This window comes from Melopsittacus undulatus, chromosome 15 (assembly GCF_012275295.1).
Source record: "Melopsittacus undulatus isolate bMelUnd1 chromosome 15, bMelUnd1.mat.Z, whole genome shotgun sequence".
NCBI classification, from domain to species: Eukaryota; Metazoa; Chordata; class Aves; order Psittaciformes; family Psittaculidae; genus Melopsittacus; species Melopsittacus undulatus.
This window is the reverse complement of record NC_047541.1, coordinates 6110722-6136700: the sequence shown is the minus strand read 5'-3', so window position 1 is coordinate 6136700 and position 25979 is coordinate 6110722. Positions and strand designations below refer to the sequence as shown.

The window sequence follows — 25979 nt, the reverse complement described above, 5'->3', positions numbered from 1 at the left end:
GCGCCGCGCACCGCGCATGCGCCGTCCGCACCACGGCGCCCCTCACGGCGAGCAGGGCGCAGGCGCGCTGAGCGCGGCGCTGATTGGCTGCGGGGAGCGGCTGCGGCACGCGATTGGTCGGTTCGTAAGGCCGGCGGCGGGGGCGGTCTGAGGGTGATGGCGGCCGAGGAGTTGGTGCGGGCGCTGGCTCGGTGCAGGCTGCGGGAGGTTGGATCAGGTGCGGATCGGGACGGCTTCGGTGGGGCTCTGATGGCCTCCGGTGGGGCTCTGATGGCCTCCGGTGGGGCTCTGGTGGCCTCCGGTGGGGCTCTGGTGGCCTCCGGTGGGGCTCTGGTGGCCTCCGGTGGGGCTCTGGTGGCCTCCGGTGGGGCTCTGGTGGCCTTCGGTGGGGCTCTGGTGGTCTTTGGGAGGGCTGCGAGGGCCTCTGAGGGGCCTTTGAGAGCCTTTGGGGGGCCTCTGGGTGTTATCTGAGGTGCATGTGAGGAGCCTGAGGCGGTATAAGGGGTTGATATGCACATACGGTGCTTATAACCCCCCCTTTTATTTCCCCTTAGTCTGGGTGGACACGGTCTGGGATCTGGATTTCACTGAGACTGAGCCCCTGGATCCCGGCATTGTAGAGGAGATCACCAGCGATGGACTTGATGTCTTCAGCTGTCTTCACCAGGCCCTGTTGGGGTTTGCTGATGAGAACCAGAAGAAGGTGAGGATGCCACTGGTACCATGAAGGTGGGCCCTGGTGCTGTGCAGGTGTTCAGGGCTGTCCCACATGGGAACGTGCAAAATACTCTACAGCAGCCCTAAGCAATCCTTGTTACATGTGCTGGAATGCTTCCGAGGGAAAGTATTCCCATGGGTAAGAAATACCAGGTCATATATAGTATAACATCATGTAGACTCTATATAGTATTATATACCATAGCATAATTGTTAAAGCTTTTTCACACTTGAAGTTCAAGTGTAAATTCCTGCCCTTGGGTCAGGATGCTCCCCAGCACAAACACAGGCTGGGGGAGATGGGATGGAGCAGCCCTGAGGAGAAGGACTTGGGCTGCTGGGTGAGGAGAAGCTCCCCATGACCTGGCTTCAGTGTGCATTTCAGCCCAGAACCCCCCTTGTGTGCTGGGCTGCACCCCCAGAGCGTGAGCAGCAGCTCAGGGAGGGGATCTTGCCCCTCTGCTGTGCTCTGTGAGACCCCCCTGCAGCCCTGATCCAGCCCTGGGGCAGCAGCACAAGAGGGACGTGGAGCTGTTGGAGTGAGGCCAGAGGAGGCCATGGAGCTGCTGTGAGGGCTGGAGCAGCTCTGCTCTGAAGCCAGGCTGAGAAAGCTGGGCTGGGGCAGCCTGGACAAGAGAAGGCTCCTGAAGGGGAGACTTGAGAGCAGCTCCAGTTCCTAAAGGGGCTGCAGGAAACCTGGAGAGGGGCTTGGGACAAGGGCCTGTAGGGACAGGCCATGGGGAATGACTTTAACCTGCCCGAGGGGAGACTGAGCTGAGCTCTTAGGCAGAAGCTCTTCCCTGTGAGGGTGCTGAGGCGCTGGCACAGGGTGCCCAGAGCAGCTGTGGCTGCCCCATCCCTGGCAGTGCTCAGTCCCAGGTTGGACACAGGGGCTTGGAGCAGCTGCTCCAGTGGAAGGGGTCCCTGCCTGTGGCAGGGAGTTGGAGCTGGGTGAGCTCTAAGGTCCCTTCCAACACAAACCATTCTATAGTTCTATGATTATTATATGTTTATGGCAGAATTGTTAAAACATGCCTTTAAACATATGTAGGGGGTTGTTTGCAGTGGGATATGTTAAAAATTGAACAGTAACACTTGTGCAGAGTTACACCATGGTGGTATTTCTCACTCTTACCTGTGTGTTTCACCTCAGAACGTCTGGTCCATATTTGCTGAAGAGAACTTCTCTCCTGCCGCTCTAGTGGCTGTGTTACATCACTTTGTCCAAGCAGGCCAGCACAAGCAAGCTAACGCACAGAAGAGGGTTTTTGCTCTCCATGCAGCTGGGTTGTACTTCTTACTGCTGGAAATCCCAGGTGAGCAATGTTTGTACTCTTGATTGTAGGATAAAGCATCATTCAGGCTAAATCAGCTTTCATTTAGAAGAATTCCAGGTGGGGCAAGTGATGGCCTTGAAGCTGTCTACTTGATCTTGCTCAAATTCTTGGGGATCAAACCCAGGGATGGTTTGAGTGTTCAGCCTGATAGCAGCTTGGTCACTGGTCACAAAGTGGCTTGAAGGTGTCAGTTTGTGTCTGTGCTGCTGTGCATCTTCTTAGTAGCTCTGTGACAAGGTGGACTGAGGAGTCTGCATGGTACACAGAGCTAAAATTGTGTATCTCTGCTTAGACAGTAGCACACAGTGAAAGCAGAAGCTTATTCCTGTTCCTGCTCTGTAACTAGAGAGGATTTCACTTTGTGAAGCTTTAGGACAAGTTCACTTGTGAAAATAATAGTTTTTGTGTAAGATAACCAACAGTTAAGAGTGTTCTAGCAATCAGTTTTCTGGCTGTCAAAGCAAGCAGGAAGCTGGCCAGATGATTTGATGCTGTCTGTATTTTGTGTGGAAGATGCTGATGTTGTCTCTCCTGGGCAGGCAGTATAATTAACCAGCTGTTGCACCAAGTGATGTTTGATAAGTGCCTTTACGCCCTGACAAAATGCTGGCCTCAGGACCCAGGTGTGGCCAGGAAGAGGAAGAAGATGCGCACTAAAAACTCTCAGACCACTGCAGTGAGAAACAGAAAGAAAAGCAAACCACGCAGGAATGGCCCCTCCCATGTAAGATGTTTGTGTAATCTCTTCAGATATAAATCACTATTAATAAGCAAGTTGTTGGCAGACTATTTCACCTCGAGGGCAGTGTGATGCTCTTCCTCTTTTTCACCCCTTTTTCCATCCCTACCCTTTCGTTCACCAGTTCAGCTGTGCTGTTGGTCCTCTACTTAGTAGGAATTTCAGAAATCTAATGATGTGTGTGGCACGTTGTGAGAAAGCTCAGGAGCAGAGGGAGAAACCAATTTGTATGAGCTTCCTCAAGAGGGTTCAAGTTAGTGTTCAGTCTGATGGACTTTGTCCTTCACAACAAGAATAGGCTATGTTGGCACTTTCTGGTTTTGTACCCAGCTTTCATCTTCCTGTCTGGTTTTTGATTGGTTGGGGGTTTTGACTCCCTCTGTTAAGTGTATTGGTTTGTCTGAAAGAAAAGATTCCACATTTGGGATGGGAAATCATGTAGGATGTAGCCTGAAAACTGAAATGTGCAAGAGACCCACCAGTGCTGTGGGGCAAGATGGTGCTGTTTCTCTTTTCTACTAATATAGATGGAAGAGATCCAAGAGGAAGAGGAGGAGGAAGAGGAAGAGGATGATGAAAATGTTTACTTTTCAACAGATGACCTCCTTCAAGTTCGCAATGCAATCTTCTTTCTGCTCAAAAACATCTTGAGACTGCTACCTAAGTTCCCCCTCAAAGAAAAACCTCAGTGTGTGCAAAACTTCCTGCAGGTAATGGGATTCAGCTATGAGAAACCTGGAGAGGGACTTCTTGCAAGGGCCTGTAGGGACAGGATAAGGGGAATGGCTATAACCTGCCAGAAGGGAGACTGGGATGAGCTCTTAGGCAGAAGCTCTTCCCTATGAGGGTGATGGGACACTGGGATGAGTTGAACGGAAGCTGTGGCTGCCCCATCGCTGGCAGTGTTCAAGGCCAGGTTGGACACAGGGGCTTGGAGCAGCTGCTCCAGTGGAAGGGGTCCCTGCCCATGGCAGGGGTTGGAACTGGGTGAGCTTTCAGGTCCCTTCCAACCCAAAACAGTCTGGGATTCTCTCCGAGTGGGGTGCCTGCTCCATGTCTGTTATGCTCAGCAGATGGTGTTTGGTTCCAAGGTGCTCAGCCCTCACCATACACATGGTACTGAGCTGGTGGCTCTGCTCATGTCCTGCTTCAAGGAAAGTGCTGTGGTTTGAAATACAGACATGAGTTCTGCAGGGTCTGACCTCCAGCAGACCTGCACATCTTCCCTGCTTGTGAATGAGCTAAGCTTGGCTTTCTTCCCTTGCAGGTCTTTGTTGAAGTGACAAACTTTGAGCCAGTGGTACAGGAGTTCAAGTTTTCATCAGCAATGTGAGTAAAGAATTCTGGATGCTTAGGGGGTTCTGTTGGTGTTAACCTGCTGATGTGACAATGAAATCAGGGTTTTCTTTCACTAAAGATAATTAAAACATGTTCCCCCTAGCTAACGTGAAATAGCACCTAGTGAATATTGAATGTGTTCCAGTCAGTGAGCACGTTTAGTTGTAGTAATTGTAGTAAATGCTTCTGTGATGAGAGATGATGACATCTCTTTGCCTCCTTTTGCTTAGGGATGTTGACAAAGCCAAGTACATCTCCGAGCTGGCCTATTACGGGGTGCGGTTACTGTGCTCCCCTCTGCATAGTTCAGAAGATAAGGTAACAGTTAACAAAACCCTTAAAATCCTCCCTGCAGTGGTTTGTTTCCTTCTCTGCACGTCCTTTGTGCTTGCATGTGTTTTACTTCTCCAGTTGGTTTTACTCTTTGTGCATGTGTTTGCTGGGTAAGAGGCAAGATGCTATTTTCCATTCTAGCCCTTATTCCTTTGACTTGTATAACAATGTGTTTTGTGAGTGTTGAGTTCTGTGCTCTAGTGATTCTTGTGGCAGGTGAATCCAGAGCAGAGGATAGAGTTCTCTGTATCTTAAAGAGAATTCCAGGTTCCTGCATTTGCTGGAATGCTTTTGTTTCCTGCTAGGTGGAGCTCCAGCACTGCTTGTACCATGCTGCGGTGCTGGGTTGTGCAGCAGCAAAGCATGATGTCAGTGTTATGTGCAGATGCTGGTGAGCAGGGCTGATTCTGATGCAGAGAACACTGTCATCTGGCACATCCCATTCCATTAGGAATGTGTCTGCAGGTCTGATTTTGTTGCCAAGCACACTGTGTCATCTCGCTTACCTGTGCTGCTCCTGTGGATGGGGCTTTTGAGCTTTGGGTGTGACTGTGCTGCTGTGTTTGTGGGTCTATGTAAACCCATCTGAATTAGCTCTGAGCTAACAAGCTAGGCATTAGTGTCTGCCTAGTCAGGACATCCATGCCTCTCCTGTTTGACTGCTCAGAGTGTGCCGGGATAACAAGGTACTCTGTGATCCCAAAAGTATGGCAGGGAGGAAGCTTCAAAACATTTCTGTGCGAACACCAGTGAATTTCCTCAAATCCCAAATGTTTCTGGCAAATTCAACTCCACTACTTTGGGGAGGGGGATATCTGTTGATGTTTTCAGGAAGCCCTTAGACATGAGCACAGCCCAAAGCTCAGCAGCTCGATATCATGTGCATGGTGAAGGTTGAGAACCTCGGAAACATGCCTTGCTGAACTGGAATGAGAACATCCCAGTTGGGAAAGATGTTTATTAATGAAGGGATCCTCTTTGAATTACTCTTCTGGGAGTCATGTTTTGCAGGTTCTGTCATTTGGATGTAAGCTTGTTTGGTTTGGAATTCTTCCATAAACCTGGCCAGAATGCTTATCCACGGGCTCTGGTTGCTGCTGAACTAAACCTGAGAATAACCTTTTCTTTCCAGGTTCTCCGCTGTGTCTTCCAGCAGCTCCTCAGTGTCATTCTGATGCTGGAAGGTGGTGCAGGCTCCAGGTTTGCAGTCCTTGCCATCACATCAGCTGTGATCAGTGCCAGGAATCAGGCTATTAAATTTATCAGGTGAAGTACAGAGCTCTGGCACTACCCTGCCTGGGTAGGTCTGCTCTTTCTTCTGGCATGCCCTTGCTTTACTGTTTGCTTGATAAAGGGATGACAAGAACTGGCCCTGGCTTTGAAGTTGGTTGTGCAAATGAGGCTTAATTAAAATGTCTGTAATGGGAATTTACTGAACTTGCTGGCAGAGGTGCTGTTTGACAGAGATGTGGCACTGAGTAGAAGGCATCACTTTCTCTATTTTGCTTTGTGTCAGCTTTTCAGCTCTTGTGGTTTAGTACAAAGTATTTGGAGGGGAAGATGATGATGGAGCTCATGTCACAGCTCTTTGTATTCTCCTGCTTTAAAGAGGTGTGTTGCCTGTGTTTATTGGGGATCTCTGTGATTGCAAAGTGTAGTTTGTGCAGAGATCCCCAGACAACATCTAGTGAGTAGACTGAAAACAAAGAAGCTTTTCCTGTTTTCTACCTGCAAGGCAGGTTAATGCCGACAGTAGGTCTGCCATGCCCATATCTTCTTGCACTCCTTGACTTTTGAAATGCATTCCAAAAGGAATTTACTTCACTTTTGCTGTCTTCTAAACTCAGCCTTATTAACATCTGCTTTTCCTTTGTGCAGCTCAGTAGTGGATGAGCTGAAAGAAGTTGCTTTTCCAGTTCTTCGCATATTACTGCAACATATCTGCACCAAGGTACACTGAGCTTTGTTACCTCTGGAGCTGAAGAACTGATGGGTGGCAGTATCTGAGAATAAGTATATAGGTCTTAAAACAGCTTATGGGAATGCTGGGGGTGAGCTCTATCCCACTCATTTCCAAGTGGTTGTACCCTACTGTGACCTTTCCAAAATGTGCTGTTTCTTTACCACACTGTTGGGAGGGGAAAATGAAGCTTGATTCTAATACAAGACCATTGTCTGAGCTAGCTGATGAAGGGCAACTCTTAACCCATCCTGTTCAAATATGTGATTTACATTAATCTAATTATGTTGGAGAGCAAAAGTGAGCCTGGATGCTCACTGGTGCCCACATGATTAGAAAGGTTCTTGGAGATTGGGATTTGTTGAGATTCAATCCCTGTTAATACAGGGGGGTTGGAATTCGATGGTCTTTAAGGTCCCTTCCAACCCAAACCATTCTGTGCTGAGAGCTCTTGGCCTAGGTACCCATCTGAGGACAGTCAGGTAGAAATATTCGCTCTGGATTTAATCCAAGCTCTGCCTTTCCCTGTGGGGGAGAGTGTGGAAATGCCACAGCATGGCTTTGCCCTTGTTTTTCAGGTCCCAGACAAGGCTGATTACCGCACATACGCTGCACAGGCCCTGGTGACTCTGCTGAGCAAATTCCCTAACGTAGAGTTTGCCAACTTCATTGCCTGGCTTTACAAATACTCCCACAACGCTAAAGTAAGTCCATCTCCTTGATGCTCCAGGCTTGAGGTGCAGCAGCAGGTTGAAGCTGAAGGGTTCCGAATAGCATTGCTGTTACTACTGGTACCTAAAGGCACGGAGTAGACCACTCCTGTGGCTTTGCTTCCATTAACAATGTGCTTTTTCTTCCCAACAGATTGCCTACAGGGTGTTCGCTCTCGATGTAGCCTTAGCTTTGTTGGATGTGCCAGAGAGGAAGGTGGACACCTCCCTGTCCCTGGACCAGCAGAAGTTTCTAAAGCATAAGTTTTTAGTACAGGTGATGGTGTTTGGGCGCTGCTCAGACAAAGCACCCGTGGTCCGTAGCAGAGCTTTAAGCAGCTTTGCCCAGTGTCTTGAAATGAAAGCTGCTACTACCTTGGAGAGCATCCGGGACTTATTACAAAGCTGTAAGTATTAATGGATCAGATGGGGGGGTATTTCTTGAACTGTGGGGAATAACTACTGGGAGATAAGAGAGCTGGTGGTCAGGAAGTTAGATCTGCTCATCCTTGTGTATTGTGTCATGATGAGAAGTAAGAAATGAGTCTTGTTACTCATGAAGCCTTATATTTGGAAGGGATTCATTCTCACGAGCCAGTTCTAAATAGATGCCTCCATATGAGATACCTTTGGAAGACGCTTGCAGATGATTGAAATTGCTCACTGAAAAAAATATGTTCGTTCTTGCCTGAGAATTGCTTGATTCACGAGTTGCCTTTTGCTCCTGTGAAGCTGTGTGCTCCTGACTGGCATTCTGAACTCCCTCAGGTGTTGTAAAGGCCAGATGGCTCAATTCAGAGATATGCATGTGGCATCCTACAGTTAGATGAGTTGCCTGAAAACAATTTGGAAGGACAGAACATCTGGAATTAAAAGACATCATTTATTTATCTTGTTTGCTTTCTTTTTTGGCCTCACAGTCTTGGAAGCAAACACGGACACTGGGAGTTTGACAGTCAGTGCAGAAGGTACAGAGCTATTCTCTTCTAGTAAGTCTCTGGGTTTTTTTGGCATGCCATGTTCTGTGCATATGCATCCCTGTAAAGCCTAAGGCATGCATGCGTCTATGTAACAGTGAAGCATCTTGCTGGGTGAGCATCTGCCTTTTGAGCTCTTAAACCTTGAACTTCCCTTTCAGCTGTGTCCAGCCATCCACAGAAGACCTTGCCCACGTTCAAAACCATTGAGTTGACAGACAACAGCAGCGCTGCTGGGCTTGATGGTATGTCAAAAACACACGTGCCTTTTCAGGTGATTTTTCAAAGACTTCACTCAAATTAGGCCTTCTGAAGTGTATTCACTGTCCATTTCTCAAAGGAAGCAGAGGGTTTTCTGTAGAGCTGTTAAAAAACCACTTCTGGGTGATGAAGGGGTAGAAGTGGCAGCTATAAAGAAATCCTGTTTCCACTCAAGTCTGACAAATACATGTAATCTTGAAATGGTGATGTTGCTTGGTATGAATCTAGTGGTAGCTCTCATGGCAAAGCAGGTAACGTATCCTTTCCAAAAAGGATGGGGTATATTACTTGGAACTCCATAGGTATAAGGGTAATTACATCTCTTGCTTCAGTGCCAAAAGAACTAATATATTTTTGCCATATAAACCCCAGCACCTTTGAGTAGGACTTAAGTAGGGAAGAATTCACTTCTCTGCAGCAGTAGGAATTGGCTGGAGTTGAAAGCCAAGGGTGAGGCAGATGGATGCAGAATGGCAAGCAGCCGGTTCTAATGTATTGATAGCGTGAAATCAACTTTTGTGGCTCTTTGAATCTCTTCTTTCTTTCCCTCTTCAGTCTAAAAGCTTTTCTTCCTAACCTTTAGGCCTGTGCCAGTATCTCTGCTCTGAGTTCTTGCTGCTCACCTCCCTTGAACAATTCAGCAGGCGGCTTGGTTCACATCCTGCATTTGTGGCTTTGTTACGCGCCTCATGCTGCGCTTCACATGGGATCTCTCTCCCTATCTCCACGAGTCAGGCTCCAGTCTTTTCCATTGAAAGCTTTCCTTTAAAATGTTGCCCTGATAAATGTCATTAATCTGCTCTCTCAGATAGAAAAGTCCTCCAGGCCACTTAAGGTATTGTGTATTCCCTGTGTAGCAGGCTCCTTGTAGCAGAGGATGCCTGGCTTTGTATCCAATACCCAGCTGAGCCTACATTTGGCACGTGGTAGAACAACTTCAGGAAAGGATTGGATTAGAAAGGGCTGTATTGGGCTCAAGAGGATCGCTGGAATACAGGACCTCTGAGTCAGTCAAGATGCATTAGCAAAGCTGTCTGGCACACACTTGTGTTTGGCTTCTGCTTGGGCTAATCTTGCCCTTCTGTGGAGACCAAAGAGCTCATATTGGAGAAGTGAAATGAATCTTAGTTGAGGACAGTCAGAATGTGCTGACTGCACAAGGGCAGAGATAAGAAGGGGGGGGGGGAATCTGCAGGGTGCTGCAGAGTTACAGCATGCAAACATTGGTGCTCCCTTGGTAATTCTCAGCCATTCAGCTTGGTGGGTTGGTTTGGGGTTGGTTTTCCTCCTTCTTATGTCACTGGGAGTCAGATCAGTGTCAGTTGGCAAAATGGGATTGTTCTCACACATTTGGTCACCTTCACAAGAGCTGGTGTGTTTTAATGGCAAAATCTGGTGCTGAAAAGGTTCTTTTTCTGTCAAGCTGTTCTCGGGAGGAAGGTGTGATTGCAGTTAACCACCTGTTAAGATTGAAGTCCCTTTTCCAACTACTTTTGATTAATCCTATTAATGGCACCAGAGTGGACCTCCACGTGGATCTCTTGCTACAGCCCCCCACATTTGCCATATCTTGGGCAAACCTTCCTTGATGCTGTAAGAAATCTAACAAACAGCATTAAATAGAAACCTTAAAAGCAATAGTAAAAAGCATCAGTCAGGGTTGCCAGCTTGTCACTAGCCCGTTTGAATGATTTAAATGTGCTAAGCAATTGTTTGTGGCTCTGTGTGTTCATTTGTGTGGCATTTAATAAACTCCATTATGTATTGTTCCTGAGAACATGCAGAAATAAGTACGACTGTGGCTATGGAAAGTGAAATCTGAGGCCTCATTTGATGTGCAGAGTGGGAAGATGTGTTCTTGTTTCCTTCTCTTGGGTTCTTTGCAGCTGCCTTCTGCAGCCTCGAGGAGTTCATTTGGCTCATAAATGGAGTCATTTCCACTCTAGGAGACACAGCCGTTCATGCATTAACCCTTTATCCTGTGTGGAGCTCTGAGGCATAACTCACAAAAGGTTGTAGGCATTCAAAGCTCTCTGCTTACAAGTCTATTAACCTGCTTTGGGTTCAGACCTGGAAGTCTCGGGCAACAAATTGCTTAGTTGAGTTGGGAGCCATGCTCCTCCTTGCACGGCGTGGCAGTGCTACCCAATGGCTCACTTCTTCTTGTCATTGTTTTGGATAGGGAAAGAAGTCATGGCCATGCTGAGACGGAGAGCTGGAGATGAGAAAACCAACGTGAGGAAATCCGCTCTGCAGGTGGGATGGCTTCTGCTTGATTACCCCAACACTCATACAAATGATGAGGCCATAGTACTGTAGGGAACTCTGCAACTTTACCCTGTAGCTTCCTGCTATTCCTGCACAGTGCCTCCAGGCCTTGGAAAGATCTTGTTTGCTAGCTCCTGATCAGTAAATAATGTAAGCATAATGATGGGAGATTGTTCTAGGACTCTTGCTGGCTTCTCTTAGCCCTCATTTAGAAGAGAGGCTCTTTGCAAATGTCAACAGGCATTTCAATTAAGTGACTTCCTTGGAAACTGAAGCAGATTAGCTGCTTAGTTTGTTTTGACCTTGTTATCAAAGAGATTGGGTTATAGCCAGGCTCTTTTTGAGGGATGCTTTGCTTATTGCTCCCTTTATTTAATGAAATCATTAGCTTTTAAAGAGATGTGCTTCAGCAAAGATCTCGTCCTTTTAAAAACCACCTTCCTCTGTTGGTCCTCTGCACCCCAGTTCTTCCCCCTGATTCGAGCTTCCCAGATAACAAACATGGTTCATACAAAGATCTGTTATTTTCAAGGGGAAATAGTGACATTTGCTCTATACAAATGCTGTTTCAAGAGCACAATGACTGAAAAGATGTGTTTTGTTTCATTCTACATCTCTGCACCCACTACCCATAAATTGTGAATGTGACGTCTGGCTCTGGCTGAGGGAAATTCAGCTCTGCTTCAAGTTGCTAGGGGTGGGTTGTAGTTTTGGTTGGCTACTTGGTGCACATGGCCTGTATTTCCAACTTCCAGGTTTTCATGAACATCCTGAAGCACCAAGTGATCCCTTGCACTGCAGAGGATTTGTGCATCCTTCAGGACCGCTGCCGGGACCCTGCTGTCTCTGTGCGTAAGCAGGCCTTGCAGTCTATAACAGAGCTCCTCCTGGTGAGTGATTCTTGCACAGCTGAGCAAAATGTGAGTTAAAAGAAGGAGACAACAGACAAATGTGCTCTGTGTCAGTTGTTCATTCAGTGAATTTCATCTTAGTATTTTTTGTTACCTTTTGACTTGGAAGTCGTGATTCATTCTTACACATACTTGTGATTGCTGCAGGGTGCTTCCAACTGTTGGAAACATTTCTTTTCCCTGGGTGTTGATCTCTGTGTCATGGAGAAAATGTTTATGTGGCTGGCCTTCTCCAGTTTGAAAGAAAAAGTGAATCACTCCACTAAAATGCAAAGGGGAGATGACAGCACTGCAATATTTTGCTTTTCTATTTATTCACAAAGGGTTAGTAACTTGGAGCCCAGGGTTTATATTAAGCAAAGCTGTTTTTTTAGTGTTAGATCATCTGCTGTACAGCTTTATTGTGATACTGTGAGAACTATTTATAGGGTTTCAAACCAAAGTGTTACAGTACTTCAGCAGAAGCACCAGCTATGATCAAATACCTTGTGGTGTCAAGGAGGTGCAAGTTCCCTTATCCTATTGCTAGTTGAGCAATATGTTGGCATTTATAAAGATTCACTTAGCAATCTGAATCTGGAGGTTCCTAGGCCTTTGCTGATCTTCTCGTTTAAAGATGTTTCTAACCCAACATTGCGTTTCTCTCAGTCTCAGCACAATAATGCTCTAGTGCAGAAGGCCTGGTTAAATGGAGTGGTGCCTGTTGTGATGGACTCGGAGAGTTCTGTCCAAGAAAAGGCCTTGGATTGCCTTGATCAGCTCTTGTTGCAACATATAAAACGTTATGATAAATTCAGGAGTGATGATGAGAATCAGGCTCTGGCATGGGATCTCCTCACCCTCCTGGCTTCAGACAACCAGGAGCTCAAGTAAGTGCATTTTTCCCCTCACCATGAGCTCTGTTGGCTTTTCCCTTTGCTCGATGCCTCAGATGCTTCTATTGCCTTTAGAACGTCAACATTCAGGTCCAAAATCCAGTACTGTTATTTGGACTCCCATTAGGATATGCAGCTTTCCCAGCACAGCCAAGCTGGTGAGAAAAGTGCAATCTTCCTTTGTGTCAAGTGTTTTCCCTTGCTGCTCTCGTTACCTGTGCTCTGTCCTTGCACCCCAGTGTTCACACACAGGAGCAGTGCGTGCTGTTCTTGACGTGTTGCTAGCAGCATGACTATTTAAGTCAGATGGAGGTGTTGTGACGACAGAAGAGAGGATATATAAAGAAAAGAGAACATCGCCCTGTATTAATTCTGATGTACAATATGTTACTTGTCTTATGACAAATAGAATTATTCTGCCTTTTGTAGAATGCTGTGGGAAGAAACAGCAGAACTGGCATGACACACAGTATGACAAGGACACAACATTGGTTAAAGGCAGCTGTGTGTTTATTAGTCAACAGGGCATAATTGCTCAGAAATAGAAAAGGAGATGCTGGTGGGGCTGCCTTGCCCATCTGTGACACTGGCAATGTTCTCATTTGGGCTATTTTCTAACATGGTTTGCACAGTCATGGTACCTTAGGATGCCTTGCAGCTTGGTAGAGCTCAGAACTCTTTCCACGTGAAGTAGATAACTGGTGTTAAAGAGGAAAATGAGCAAGTTTTGATGCCTTAATGTGAGTTTAACCTGTTCCATCCATGGCTATTCAGCAACAGCTACTAAGAAGTCCGTTACAGATTGCTGAAATGAAGTTTTCTTGATGAGTCATGGTATCAGTTGGACCTTGCATCTTACTGACACGGAGCAGTACCTCCATGCTTGTGTGCCAGGGCTGCAGGGCATCAGGACAATGAGCTGAAAGACTGACAATACTGCTAGTGAATAAGTGCTAGATATCCCTATGTATTGCAAGTCATGGGTATGCCAAGCAGTAGCAGCTTTGTTGTGTTGCCCAGTGTATCCTGGATAGGGATGCTGGATTTTACTGCCAGTGCCTAAGGCCAAGTGTTTGTTCCCTTCTTTAACTTCTCTTCTTTCTCCCCTGCAGCCGTTACGTGAACAAAGCTTTTCATGTGTGGTCCAGACAGAATAAGTTCACCTCCACCTTCATTAATAACATCATGTCTCATGTGGAAACAGAGCATGCTGTACCAGCCTGGATGCTGCTTGCTAAGGTGGCACGTTCTTCCCCCAAGCTGGATTACTCCAAGATCATTGAATCCTGGGACAGTGTCAGCAGGTATATGTGTGCTTTGAGCTCCATTCTGCCCTGAAAGAGATGGGGGTGAAGAAGAGGGAACAAAACAAGTGAGCATGTTCTGTCCTTCCCCAGGCAGATTGCTGCTTAGATATCAGTTCTTGGTTCAGGCAATCTGTTCTGCAATGGGAGGCAAGCAATAGCCTGCAGTTTGTGCAGTAACCAGCTCTTACCTAAAGCTTTTTGAGTTTTCATTTGGTTTGACAGGGCTGCCTTAATAATGCATATCCCAGAGGAAAGGATCTTTCTGCTGTGGTTTGGTGGTGTTCCTTAATGGGAGTTTGTCTGCTTTGCTCTTTTTCAGGCAGCAGAACATAAGTACTGATACTACAGGACATATGCTGTGTGTCATGGGTCATGTCGCAAAGCACCTCCCTAAAACAACTTGTGAGAGGCTGATTGGTGAGTGGCCCTGAGAAACTGCAGTGAGGAAGGCAGGCTTCATGCCTCCTATCTTCAGTTAGTTCTTTTCCATCACTTGGGAAGCTTCGAAAATGCTCATTTTTTGTGTTTCTGTCATTTTCAGATCATCTGAAGAGGTGGCTGAGGGATTCTCAGTGTCCCTTGGAGGTGATAAGCCCAGCTGTGGAGACTCTGCAGAAGCTCTGCCATGCCTATGCAGATGTGCTGGAGGAGGCACAGGTGTGACTGAAAAGGCAGCTTCTAAAATAGCTTGTTTCACACTTTGGGGAGCTCTATCTGTTTCCAGTCTAGACTCTCTTCACAAAGGGGAGCTGACTCCAGCACCTTGAGTCTGTTCTGCTCAGCTCTTACCTGCTTTACTGCAGTTGTGCTGGAGAGCATCCTACATGGATGGACTTGGGAGAAATTGGCTTTCTTGAGAAGGATTTCCCACTGCCACCACCTGAAATACCTTGCATTTGCCTTCTGTCAGAGCTGACAGAAATAGGAGACCTATGGCTGTACCTTTTGAAAGGAGCTATTTCTCAGGCTTACTCCAGTTTGAAGCTACAGGCTTATACTGTAAGCTCTGAGTATTCTGTACCAGAGCTGCTGTACATACGCATACTTTCTAGACCTCTTACATGGGACCAAACAGGGAGCTGATAACACATCACTTGCTCATTTTTAGTGCCCCAGTCTTATACCATAGCTTGTTTCACTCCTATAGTGAGAAGGTAAAATAGACATCTCAGCCTGAGCACAGTCTCAAAGAAGCTAAAACCAGTGCAGGTCTGCCTTGCTACTGTTTTCTCTTTGTGTTCTATGTCTCTTTCAATATTGATGGCAGCTCTTTGCATTGTGTTTTCATTTGAATAGAGCTGCATTTTCCAGCCAGCCTGTGAAAACTCACACAGGTAACCCCAAATGTGTTGGATGCACATGAAACAGTCACTTGAATCCTTTTCAAATCTCTGTGATTTCTGTAATGAAGTAAACTTAGGCCTGTGGATCATTAAAAGCCAGATTCTCCAAGATGTTTGGACACTTGCACACATCCTTTGATGTGCAGGAGGCATTTGAAAGCTCCAAGGCCCTGTCTGATTGATTTCAATAGCACCTAGATTATTAAAAGCATGTAAGTGCTTTCAGATGAGGTTTTCATGTATGGACAGATATTCCAGCTCCATTTTGCTTAATTAATGAAGTGCCCAATTAATTTTGTTTAATTATGGAACAGGAGCTGCTCAACCAGGTGTGTGGAGATTTAGTATCCAACTGTGAAAGCTACATCTCGAATATAGTCCTCAAAAAGGATGGAGCAAAGCAGCTGCAGGAAGATCTCTTGGTATGTTTGGTTCCCCTTCACAGACTGCTCAAAGGCTGGAGGTGCAGTTGAGACTCCAGTAACTGTTACATGGGAAAATTCTGGTGTGTACTTAGGTGAACACACTGGAATCTGTTATTTGTGAGCATCCAACAGTTTTATATATCAGCACTTGCTTCAAGGGTACGATATCCCATCTGTTTGTTGTAAAATGACATGGGTTTTCTTTGCTCTTCCACTCATACTTCTTAGATGAGCTGTTTGGGAGGTAAGTGTGAAACGCAGAGGTTGCTTTTGAGGTGGATTTCAATGTTATTGAAAGTTGGTTTTGGAGAGGTACCAGCAGAGTCCTGCTGACTTCATTTGCAGCCCAGGCATTGCCTTTTGACTGCAGTGATGCTTTATCTCTGCAGGTGAGACATCTCTACCTCCTGGGGGAGGCTGCACAGCTCTGTCCAGCCAAGGTGGAGAAACGTGTCTTCCTGTTGATTCAGTCCATTCTGGCCTCTCCTGTCAGCGAGGACAAACGTGAGGCTTTCTCCTTACTGCCTGTAGTGTTGGGCTCTCAGACAACAGTGTTTACCAGAAGAGCATGTTCTCATTCCTGACCTGTTCTTCCCTAGTGGCTGGCCCTCCAGATGGTGAGGAAATGCCAGCTTCTCAGCCGCTGTCCCAGTTCAGAGGATCAGCCATGCCATCAGTGGTCAGAGCTCATGCCTTCATTACCCTAGGTGAGTGCCATCCCGTAGTAGAAGCTGCCCCTCACATACCCAATTCCCAGCCTTCCTGCTTCAAGTTCTGCTCAGAAAGCTGTGTCAGTTGTAGGCACAGTGCTCCGTGTTGGCATCTCCTCAGCTCACGGCTTTTTAGCAATGCAAATATCCATGGTAACAAGTGCCACAACCATAAAAATACATCCATGTGGCTGTTTCTCATGGTGGTTAATGTGTTAATCGTGATCAACAATTAGCAGTGACCTTCAGAATCATACTGGGTTGGCTGCTGACTGAAGGATTCTCCTACATGTAGCAAGAGGATGAAGGGAACTTGGTGCTTCTGATGCAGTTTAGAGCAGAATGACTGCACACAGCTCCTTGTTCTCCTCAGCATGAGGGAAGAACTTTGAGAGAAGCCTCAATCTGCATCTCCAGTATTATGGAGAGTACTAAGTGCAAGTTCTGCTTTCATAGTACCTCTGTGGTTAAGAGCAAGTCTCTTCTCTTGCAGATAGACAGCGTTATTCTTTCCTTAACTGCTTTGGGAAGCTTAATCCTTTTGTACAGAGCCTAGAAACAGGGAGAAGCAATGTTAGAATGCAGGCTGGTTTATTTTAGGTTGGTTTAGTGATGCTTTCAGAGGTGGGTGTCTCCCTGCTATGCCTATGACAGCTGGGGCTGTTCTTTTTAGCTGCTTTGAATAATACCCTGTACACAGAAATAGTTTGCTGTGAAGGAGGGAATTTGGCATAGAGACCCACGCCAAGGGTCTAAGTGGAGTTTGGAAGAACTCCTCAAAGTATCATTTCTTGGAGAGATGGCGCAGATTGCTCATCAGGTTTCCATGTGTGTTTCTTCTTTATTCCTGCTGACTTCCCGATTCCTTTCTTGGCTCCTATTGGACTCGAAGGAGGCAGTAAGCTGGGCTGTGGTGGTTAGGAAGAAGACTGTCTTGACAGCTCTGACCATCTCATCCCTGTTTCCCAGGTAAATTGTGTTTGCAGCATGAGGATCTGGCCAAGAAATGCATCGCAGCTCTTGCTCGAGAGCTGGAGGTGTCACAGGATGTGGCCGTTCGCAATAACGTTGTCATCATCATGTGTGATCTGTGTGTCCGTTACACATCCATGGTGGACAGATACATTCCCAACATTTCCTTGTGTCTGAAGGACCCCCATCCCTTCATCCGTAAGCAGACACTGATCCTGCTCACCAACTTACTGCAGGTAAATAGGGGGTCTGTGTCTCACACAGCCTGTCCAGCCACTGCATTGCTTACACCTTGGTTCATCTACACTTCATCAGGAAGACTGTATGTGTCTTGTTCCTGCTTTGTTTTGCTAGCTGGGCAGGGATCCTGCCGAGGACACTTTACACAGTTGGATTATGAGGTTATCTTTAGTCAGTGGGTACCTCTTTTCTCACCTTCTGTTTCTCTGAATTCCCTTCACTCCTGTATGAATGAATATAACGAGCATCGCAGCACCTTCTTCTCCCACTGAGAAGGCTCAAGATGTTTACCCTCCCCATATCCATATGAAGCCAGGCAAGGCAGATTTGGAGTGCATTTGGCTCCCACAAGAGTTGTTGAAGAGCATATTTGCCTTGGGATGCTTCTACTTTGTCACTGGGACCTGTGGTAAATCTGTGGCATCTGTATGTCCACTCCAAAAGGAGTGGTTTGGGGTTGATTTTGTGTCCTTCCAGCTGAAGGTACCTTGCTCATCTGCCTGGTGTATCTTCTGCTGCCTCCATCAGATACTGTCCTGACAACAGTCTGAAGGCTTTTCCTGATCCAGGTGATTTGTTTGCTGTTTCTTACAGGAGGAGTTTGTGAAATGGAAGAACTGTCTCTTCTTCCGTTTCGTCACTGTCCTGGTGGATCCATGTCCAGACATTGCCAGGTAAAATGCTCATCTCTGAGTTCAAAATCAGAGGTGGGCTCAAACCCAGTCCTAGCCTTGTACCTTCAGCAAGCAAAGCAAAGATCCAGTGAGAGAGATCCCGTTAACCTCTTCACCTCTATGGTGGTTCATGCCTTAGGGTCTGCCATGGTAGCAAAGGAGTGGGGAACCTCTTTCCAAGTCATCCCAAGGACCCAGAGTAGCAAGCTGTGTGTTCTTGCCATGCAGCTCTGCTCTGGTTTTGACTCTCAAGTTATCCAGAGAACAGGAATTTTTGAAGCAAGCCTTGGTGAAATTCTCCTTGTGGTTTTCCAGTAGGCTCTGTATTGAGTGGTGGTTTTGGTTTAGGGGTAGGATGAAATATTCTCCTTTTAAGCCTTCCACTTGGTTTGCAATACTTTGACACCCAGGAGGACTTGTGCACACTGGCTTTAAGTGCATGTTTGTGATGTTTCTGTGGGTTTCCAAGTCTCAAGCTGCTCTGTTACATGAGAAATGGGAATGGGGCAGGTTTCCCTAAGGATAGTGCTGCACAGGAGATTTGGACACTGCTGCTTTCTCCCTGGAACAGTCAATCTGAAGATTGGTGTTTCTAGCACCATCAACCTGCCATTGCTTCCTAGTGCATATTCACACTTTATGTTCTCTTCAGTGAATTGAAGATGTAAAAATGTCTTTCCAGTAGATGGTGACATTGCAGCATCACGTTCCCAGAGCTTCAGCTAAAGAACATGGTGTTATTTCTTTGGGAACCTTTCTCTTTGCATCTGCATTCAGTGACTGCATCCAGACAAAACCATGTTCTTCATGTCTGGGTTTGACTTGCAGCTGTTGCAGGGATTTCGGTGATTCATTTTGTGCTAAGTGCTGTGCCTCAGCCACAGTGGAACTTAAGTTATTTAAACAGTCTCGTGCTTGGATTCATGTTCAGTCTCTCTTTAATGGCACAAGAATTGTAGTATTGTGGATGCTGAGAATGTCTGTCTCTTTCTGCATGAAAAAAGGCTTAAAGTCAATGAGCTGGTAGCCTTGTTCAAGCCCAGATGGAGCCAGGCAAGGATTAAATGTGGTGTTGAGGGAGAACTGCAAGAGGAAAACCACCCTACTGCTTTATAGCTTGTGAACCCTATGCTGTTTCAAGGGTGGCTTTAGAAGCTATCTGATGTGAAGTTCTTTGTTTTCCTCCTTTTCAGGTTTGGAGAGTTCTGCCTGGTGCATCTCTTGCTGAAGAGGAATCCTGTAATGTTCTCCCAACACTTCATTGAGTGCATCTTCCATTTCAATAGCTATGAGAAGCATGAGAAGTACAACAGGTTCCCCCAGAGTGCACGGTCAGTTGAGCACATTCATATCTCCTCTTTGCTAAATGATGGGCTGTCTGGCCCATCATTACCAGCCCTGGGGCAAAGGTTGGGCTTGATGATCTTAAATGTCTTTTCCAACCTAGTTGATGCTATGACAGTGTTTGTAGCACTGTGTAATTATGTATGCAGTAGGGTGAAAGCAACCAGGGGAAACAGTGTTAGATGCAGAATGCTCTCCCTTCCCTGTGACACTGCTGGGAGGCCTCCTGCATGTGATTTGTGGCAGTGTGTGGTGTCCTAACAGGTTTATGGGTCCGGAAATTGACATTCGACTATTCCTTGCTGATTGAAAGTCTTATTATTTCGGTGACTTCACATAATGTGACTTGGCCCTGGTAATATGTCTTGCTCATCCCCAGGGCGAGGAGTCTCTTTTCTCTGAAGGGGAAAGAAAACAAAGAGAAGAGGATGCTTATCTACAGGTTCCTGCTGGACCACTTTACAGATGAGCAGAGGTTCAACATCACAACAAAGATCAGCCACAGCATCCTAGGTAAGGGCCTGTCCTTTAAAGTCTGGCACACTGATGTCTATGTAAAACCTCAATCCAGCCATGTTATCTTCCTGTCTTTACTGCCTTCAGTGTACTACTTATTTCTTCCCTCTGTGTTCCAGCATGCTTTGTGGATAACGTCCTTCCATTGGACCTGGAAGCCAGTGAGCTGCTCTCAGATACATTTGCAGTCCTTAGCTGCAAAGAAATCAAACTGTCAACTATGAGGTCAAAACTGGATGAAGATATTCAGCCTGAGGAAGATGAAATGGCAATAGCCAATGCTGTCATGCAGGTGGCACAGAAAAAGCTCATCTCACAGGTGAGTGGCTCTTGATATGGGGTGGGGAGAGGCTCTGCTTAGGTTAAAAGCCTGTGTACATATATATGGTGTTAAGAGCAGGCTTAACTGTGGTAATTCCCTTGCTATGGAGTGATAACTCCTCACTGAGACCATTCATCTAACCACCGAGTGGCTTCTCCTTTATTGCCTCGTGTAACTGTCGATGCCTTGTTCAAACAAAGGTTCAAAAGAAGAACTTCATAGAAAACATCGTGCCCATAATCACAGCCCTCAAGTCTCTGATGGAGCAGAAGAGGTTCCCAGCCCTTCGGGACCTTATGAGATACCTCCAGGTAAGGGGAAGTGTTTTCTTGTTGGGTTTCTTTTTCCTCTCTTGCCTTAATGTGTTAGATGTGCAACTGGGAACAGAACAGCCTTCTTAGAGGGGAATTTATAAGGCATATGATGTTGTGACACTGCCAGTGTGTTAACTAACATAGGAGGCGAAGGGATTTTAGATCAGGATCAGTGTGATACGTGTGAGCCTCCTCAGTGGAACGTGGGCAGAAAGCCTGAATGCTGGAAAGCTTTTCCATGTTCTCAAGTACAAACTGGAATCGAAACTCTTAGTCTGTTAAAAACACCTCTGCTCCACCAACTGGTATTTCCTTTTGCACTTAAGCAGCTGTGATCTGAATGGGGATGTGAATCAGTAGTCAAGAGATTTCTGAAAGACTTGAAACATTCCTTATTGCTCCAGGAAATGATGCAGGATTATAGAAATGAAATCAAGGACTTCTTTGCTGTGGACAAGCAGCTGGCAGCGGAGCTGGAGTATGATATGAAGAAGTATGAAGAGCAGCTGGCCAGGGAGAAGGAGTCAGACCAAGAGCAAGTCTCCACAGCACAGGCAGAGGTTGGTGATGCCATTAACTGTACATGTGCTGCCTCCTCTGCTAAAGTTGGTGTATGGCTCACACCCAGGCTCTGTATGTGTGTGGACCTGGTTACAGCACTTGTAACAGCATGGCTGTGTAATATTCTCAGCCCTCTTCTCATTTGCTGCCAGAAGCTTTGGTTTCAGAGTTATTTAATGTGCTTAGAACCACTACAAGCAACACATGTTAGGCAGAGGAGCAGCAAACAACTGATGTAAAGAGAATTCAATTTAAAGGGAAGGCTAAGTCTAACTTGCCACTGGCTGTGCTTACATGTTGTGTTGCTCTCTGCTCCCAGTGTGATAGAGATGATAAAAGGGTTCATTTTGTCTGACTTTAGGTGTATTCACTGTTAGACATGTTCTTTCCTCCTGTTTTCTGTAGCAACCTCCGTCTTTGGAGAGAACTGGACCTTCTGGAGGCTGGAGCAGTAATGCTCGGTCTCCTACAAGTGGGAGACAGTCCTCCTCACCTCAATCAAGTGCTTCCCCAGTGCCTTCTCTGTTTGCTACACCGAGGGCTGATGCTCTGAAACACAGTCGCAGGTATGGGTCCTGGTTAGGATGACCGTTTGATGATACACTGCAGGGCTACTGCTTTGCTTAGCCACTCCTTGCTTAGAGGTGTGGAAGCCACCAGTGTTGCAGCATGATCTCCAAAACATCTGGTGTCTAAGATCAGAAGGGATTGGAGGGCACAGGGGTCTCCCTTCCTCCAAGGCCAGGCTGGACAGGGGCTTGGGCAACAAAGTCTGGTGTCTTAAGGTCCTTTCCAACCCAAACTATTCTGTGGTTACTTCATCTCCTTTGGGCTTGCAGGAGGCAATGACTGGTTCTGTCATGGTTTTTTCCCTATAGGTCAGCACCCTTGAGCACAGTTGCCATCCTGAACTCTGCCAGGAAAGCAATGGAAGCCAGGAGCAAGCAACGCAGCAAGAGTGTTGGAGGAAGTTTAGCAACTGCATCACTTCCACTGAGCACAGCTGGCAGCAAGCACGGTAGGGATCCTGCTGCAAACTGGCATTGGATCAGATTTAGTTGACAGAGCCTGATTGTGAGACCCTGGAGGTCTCTGAGTGAACACGTTTCTATTTGAATGATTTCCCTGTTGTTCCCAGCATCCTTCCAAAGCCTGACTGAACAGTCTACAAGAGAGAATGTTTCTGTGGTGGGCCGTGCAATCAGCACACCAGAAAGTAAGTACAACCCAAAGGAACCCTTTCTAATGGGGCTGAGCACTCATTCTCTGAGAGAGGTAGTAGTGCATGCTCTGTGTGCTCTCTAAAGAGCAAAGGAATCATTGCTAGCTGTAGGGTATTTATCTGAGGGCTTGTAGTAAATAAGAACTATTCTGAAATGGAAGGATGAATGACGTAAGGGAAATACTCAAGGGCTGGTCCTCTTCAGCTCTAAGATAGGAAGCTCCTGTTGTCCAAACAAAGGCTCTTGGGTGAGCTACGACCTGCTTGTAGCGCAGGCAGTGAGCTGTGACAATTGCAAGAGAACACAGAGATCTGCTCAAGTGGGATTAATAACCTGCAGGGTCATTTCTGAGTGTGTGTGTGTTCTTCCCTAAGGAAGAACCGAGCACTGGAGAAGGATTTAGGGGTTTTTTTTCACTCTGCTGTGGAAACTAATGTACAAATACACAGAGAGGAGCCTCATACACAGCCTGTGAGTTTGCTGTGCTTGTGTCCATGGCAGCTTCAGCTCCTCCCTCAAAACCTGACCTTCAAAGTCAGTCTTTACTGGAATGCTTTCTGCCAGCCTACAGCATTCTGCAGTGTCACTTTCTGCAAGCTGAGAGGCAGTTCCACAAATGGAGCTGAGTTCTAGCAGTGGATCCCTTCCTTTACGTCAATTCCCTGCTGACCTCCTTGAGGCCATATCCATGGTGGTGTGAACCGTGTCACTGACACCCTCCAGTGAAGCTGGGGGTATGGGTATCTCATTAGGCAGCTGTGAAGTGTTGTGGGCACGGGTTGATGTGCCAGAGGCACTGCTGTCTGCCTGCACTCTTTGCCTCTATCTGTGCAAGCACCTGACCTGCACACACACAGGAGAGCAAACCTCATCTAGCCAACAAAGCAGGGAACGGCAAATACCTGCCATGTGTGAGCAGGCAGCAGTGATGTGCATCCACTGGAAAATCTGACCCTTCTCTTCCCTGCGTGCTCCACTCTGTGGCTGGATTTGTCTGCCTCAGTGTTTCTCTTTGCTGCCTGAGCAACAAGCAATGATCTTTGTGCAACAGAAATACCTGGGGGCATGTTTTTAGAGAGCAGAAATGGTGAAGAGCCAGCTCTCTGTCTGGAAGCCTGCACGGCTGTTTCTCTTGAGTGCCATATGGTGAAAAAGGAGGCAGAACATTAATCTGCAGTGGTACTAGGGCTGAATTCCTCCTTTGCTTCAAGGCAGTGCATGTCCTTCTCCTTCAGCAGGGAGACAAACTGTACAGAGCAGTGTCATCACTTCAGTTAGTGTGCTGAGCCATCTGCAGGGTGGGCCTTGTAGGCTGATAGTCAAAATAAAGCATTCTTGTTTCTCTAGTGTATCATTCTAGAACTGTTGGAGTTCTTTGTGAGCCAGTTTGTACTTGAGAAGTTCAGAACCACTGTCTGGTCTCTTCATTTGTCTGTGCTGGCTGTTTTTGGGTCTCCTCAACTCCTGCCTGTTACTTTGAGGATGCCTACATGGCTTTGGGCAAGTGTGGATTGCTTCATGGTGGCACAGCAACATACGTTGTGAAGACAGCACCTTTGATTACATGGGAAGCCCTACCATTTCCTTCCCCTGACATAAACTTCTCATTGACCAAGGTAACTTAAGGCACACACTGCACAAAAGATGCTTGCAGGTCAGTCTCTAGAGATGCAGTGACCAGCTAAGGCAGATAGATCAAGCTGGATTCCCACTGCGAGCTTCAGTGGCTCCCTTCTGGGACAGGGAAGTAAAGGGCAAACCCAGTTAGGCTGGAGAGGCCTTAGAGCAGAGTTTCCAGCTCCTGTCCTATAAAGCACTTCCTACCTTAATCCCTTGCGAAAGGTTCTGGGAAACCTGAGCATAAACCAGAGTGTTGAGGAAAGTAAAATCTGAATATTGTGACATCTCTCCTGAGATAAATGACAGCAAAGAGACAGCTGACGGCTCTGGCCTATTCAGGCAAGCTAAATTCTACCTAGCTTCCCTGTCAAGTGATTCCTCTTGTCTGGCTGCAGGCAGCTCCTCAAGGAACGGCTGTTCAGGTCCTTTGTCAGGCTTCAGGGGCCCATATTGTGCCTCGACAAGGCAAAGCAACTGCTCTGAATCTAACGTGTTGCTGAGACAGATGGCAGAGCTTCAGTGGAAGGGGTGGCTCTCCCACATGGGGAGGACAAGGAGGTCTTGTGGTTGAATGAGCTTCCTCCCCATACAAAGGCTCTAAGTTTGGAGCGTGAAGCTGATGCACACAGCCCAGCACTTTCAGCACAGTTTTGAGGTGCTGGGGTCTGCTGTGGATGTGCTTGCGGTTACCTGGATGTACTCACCCTGTGCCACTTGGGTACCACGTGCCTTGCCCCCAGGCTGTGTCACAAGCTCGCTCTAATCTGTGCCTCTCCTTTCAGAGACCATTAATGACTTGACTTTTGGTGCTGGCGTCAGTTACATCAGCTTGATGCACACACCTGCTTCAGGCCCAGGCAAGTTCTCTTTGGGGTTCTAACCTGGGGGGGAGGGGGGGGGAAACACCCCAATGATCAAATCTATGGCATTTCTTACCATATGAAAGTATGTGTGTTATTTACAGAGAAGAAGGCTGAGGAGGAGCCAAGAGATATCATCTGTTTGAACTCACCAGAGGAAGTGTAAGTTACTGCAGGGCTGAAGCAGCAATGGCAGTGAGACCCACTGGTGATGTGCTTTACAATGAGTGCTCCTTCTGCTTCCTCTTTCCAGCCTCTCCCAGACCCAGAAGTGGAAAATAGAATCCCCAGCAAGGAAAAAGAGCAGCCAGTGTGTCCCCCTGCGACGTTCCCAGCGGAGAACCCCACTGAAACCAGACAACTGATCCCTTCACTGAGCTGTTGTACAGAATCATCAGGTTGCCTGAAGTTTGTCCCTTTCCCTCTGTATTTATAAGTCCCTGTGGGCACACGTCCATCCTCCCTTCTTATCTGTTCTGATGTGGGTTTTACATGAAACTGTCTAGAAAGTGGGCACACAAAGCCTGCATTACCACATGTACATATTATAGAGTGCTGCTGTTGACAGAGCTCAATGGAGTGCTGCAAGCTGCAGTATAAAGGGAGGCTTGCTCCTCGCTCACAGGATGTATAATTTGTCCATTTGGAAAAGTAAGAGCATAATGTGGCCACCAGCTTAGCAATAAAGGCATTTATCACAGCTTGCAGGGGAGTGAGTGGCTCTGCTTAGTCCCTCATTGTCCCTCCTGGCTCTGTGCTAGGCTTGCTTTAATTTGCACTAAGGTAAACCAGCTTGTCACTGCCATCCCCCTAAATCTGGTAATTGCAAGCTCCAGCACCTCTTATTTGTTGTGCTAACTCCTGTGTGTGTGAGCAGCCTTCGTGTTCTTTTCTATGGAATATTTCCAGTCTTGAACTATGTGATTTCCATTTTATGAAAATAAATGGTTACGGAATTAATTCCACCCACAGCTTCTGCTCCTGAGCTGACAGAGGAATTCTTTTTTTTCCTATGGATTTCCACAGCCTCTAACTCTCTTCCACTCTGTTGCTGGTATCTTTAGACAGTCACTTCAATTAATGTTGGACCCAGCAGCTTTTAAATATAGACTCTCATTTGAC

The 25979-nt window shown here is 46.7% G+C and overlaps 1 protein-coding gene across 2 annotated transcripts; it reads left to right on the top strand.

Moving 5' to 3' along the window:
- The first annotated feature begins 146 nt into the window (after window positions 1–146).
- NCAPD3 (non-SMC condensin II complex subunit D3) lies at window positions 147–25822 on the top strand. 2 transcript variants are annotated; one of them, XM_031043452.2, is made up of 35 exons: window positions 147–217; window positions 555–703; window positions 1871–2033; window positions 2594–2778; window positions 3321–3503; window positions 4061–4122; window positions 4362–4449; window positions 5597–5730; window positions 6343–6415; window positions 7003–7128; window positions 7289–7541; window positions 8055–8102; window positions 8273–8356; window positions 10555–10628; window positions 11396–11530; window positions 12200–12420; window positions 13539–13730; window positions 14053–14150; window positions 14275–14390; window positions 15391–15498; window positions 15891–16005; window positions 16101–16208; window positions 17181–17419; window positions 18018–18097; window positions 19291–19428; window positions 19821–19954; window positions 20077–20276; window positions 20480–20590; window positions 20998–21153; window positions 21560–21720; window positions 22033–22172; window positions 22293–22370; window positions 24780–24854; window positions 24962–25019; window positions 25111–25822. In XM_031043452.2, exons 1-35 carry the CDS (start codon window positions 157–159, stop codon window positions 25220–25222), a joined length of 4458 nt encoding a protein of 1485 aa, XP_030899312.1. In that variant the 5' UTR covers window positions 147–156; the 3' UTR covers window positions 25223–25822. The 2 variants fall into 2 exon arrangements, with proteins under 2 accessions (XP_030899312.1, XP_030899311.1); XM_031043451.2 differs by having other exon boundaries at window positions 8055–8123.
- Window positions 25823–25979: the final 157 nt, after the last annotated feature.

Bases quoted from the DNA above. Each gene is read 5' to 3' on its own strand.
- NCAPD3 (XM_031043451.2), top strand. From the start codon at position 157: ATGGCGGCCGAGGAGTTGGTGCGGGCGCTGGCTCGGTGCAGGCTGCGG. The intron at 5,731-6,342 runs GTGAAGTACAGA...TCCTTTGTGCAG, and splicing joins CAGGCTATTAAATTTATCAG to CTCAGTAGTGGATGAGCTGA. The intron at 16,209-17,180 runs GTGAGTGCCATC...CCTGTTTCCCAG, and splicing joins TCATGCCTTCATTACCCTAG to GTAAATTGTGTTTGCAGCAT.